Source organism: Myotis davidii, unplaced genomic scaffold (assembly GCF_000327345.1).
Source record: "Myotis davidii unplaced genomic scaffold, ASM32734v1 scaffold825, whole genome shotgun sequence".
Lineage (NCBI taxonomy): Eukaryota > Metazoa > Chordata > Mammalia > Chiroptera > Vespertilionidae > Myotis > Myotis davidii.
Window position 1 is genome coordinate 82110 of NW_006296541.1, and position 1375 is coordinate 83484.

The 1375-nt window shown below is 53.7% G+C and overlaps 1 protein-coding gene across 5 annotated transcripts in view; it reads right to left on the minus strand.

Moving 5' to 3' along the window:
- The window catches only part of GMFG (glia maturation factor, gamma), an 8652-nt gene extending 7283 nt beyond the window's left edge, over positions 1-1369 (minus strand). For 3 of the 5 annotated variants that reach the window (XM_015569274.1, XM_015569275.1, XM_006771946.2), the window contains exon 1: positions 1145-1369. Coding sequence is in view for 1 of the 5 variants with exons in the window: in XM_015569271.1 (XP_015424757.1) it covers positions 987-989 (3 nt within the window). In the remaining 4 variants the exon portion in view is untranslated. Of the gene's footprint in view, positions 1-589; positions 683-986; positions 1009-1144 lie in introns of those variants that run through there. The other 2 variants (XM_015569272.1, XM_015569271.1) reach the window with 2 other exon arrangements.
- Positions 1370-1375: the final 6 nt, after the last annotated feature.

A 1375-nucleotide genomic window follows, 5' to 3' on the forward strand; every position in this document is an offset into this window, starting at 1 on the left:
ATGGCTCACCTTAATTCCTTCAGATTCCTATTTAAATCCCATCTGATGAAAGAGATCTTTCCTCATCTAAGAGCACTGACCCCATTTCTCCATCCTGTCAGCTTGCTTTATTTCTCTCCATACACTTATCACCAAGTTACACTGTGTTTATATATTGTTTGTGCCCCACCTCCCAATCACGTAGGCTTCCTGAACACAGCTATGTTTGTCTGCCTTGTTCATTGTTGAAATTCCAGTGCCTTAAGCAATGCATGGCACCTATTAGGTACAGAAGGAAGATTGTGGAATGAGTAAATGAAGCAGCATGTATGGTGCACACTCTATCTGGTGTGAAAACTCTTGCTTCAGCGGAGGGGTCGTGGATGCGGTTCGTGCCATCCACCACCCTGGCTTGAAATGGCCTTTCCTCACAGCATCGTGATGCCACCTCTGGTTTTCCTCCTCTCTGCTGCTCCTTCTCAATCCTGGTTGATTTCTTTGCTCAAACCTTCCAGGTCCCGGTTTTCTCAGGGTTCTGTTGGGTCCTGGTCTCCATTCATCCTCCGCACCCTCCCCAGGCTAGGTCAGTAATTCCCACAGCTTCAATTACCCTCTTTGATGACCCTCGAATCTTGGTTTCCAGGCCCAATTTCTCTCTTACAAAAGCTTCAGACACAGGAGTTGTGCAGTCTCCTGGACCCTGCTGCTGGGTGGCCCACACTGGGCTCAGAATCTTTACAATCTTTTCTGGATCGCCTTCTCAGGGAGGCCCCCACCTCCAGCCAGACGGCTTTATCTTAGATGTCTGCCTCCAACGCCTGCTGCAGCCACCCAGTCCCCCGCCAGCCAGTTCACTCGCCATCCTTCCGCGTACCTCCTCCCCTTCCCACAGCCTCGCCGTCCTGCAAACGCTCCTCTCCCATCCCTGCTGCTTCCCTGCACTCGTCCCACAGTTGTATTCCCTCCAATATAAGAGCCAGCGGCTTCTTTCCAAACCCCCAACTCACCATGACTCTTCCCAGCGCGTAGCGCCCAAAGGACAAGTCCAAATCCCCTCGTGGCCAGACGCCTGGCGGCAACTCCCGCCCCAACCCCGCTGCCTAGAACTCTACACTGCACCCCGACTGCACCCCCGAGTTCCTCTAACAAGCCACGTCTCAGTCACCTGAGAGCCGTCTGTGCAGTTCACCCCGAGCCAGGGAAGCCTGTAGAATGAACCGACAGATTACAATAGCCGGAGCAACGACTCCCATTTATTGATGGCTGCCTCTGTGCCCAGCACTGTGCGTGCATGGCCTCTTCCGGTCCTGTTCTGCTTGAGAGAGAAGCAACAGGCTCAGAGAGGGGTGTGCTGAGAGAGCGGAGACTCCGGAAGCCCGGCGCCCACAGGGACTGT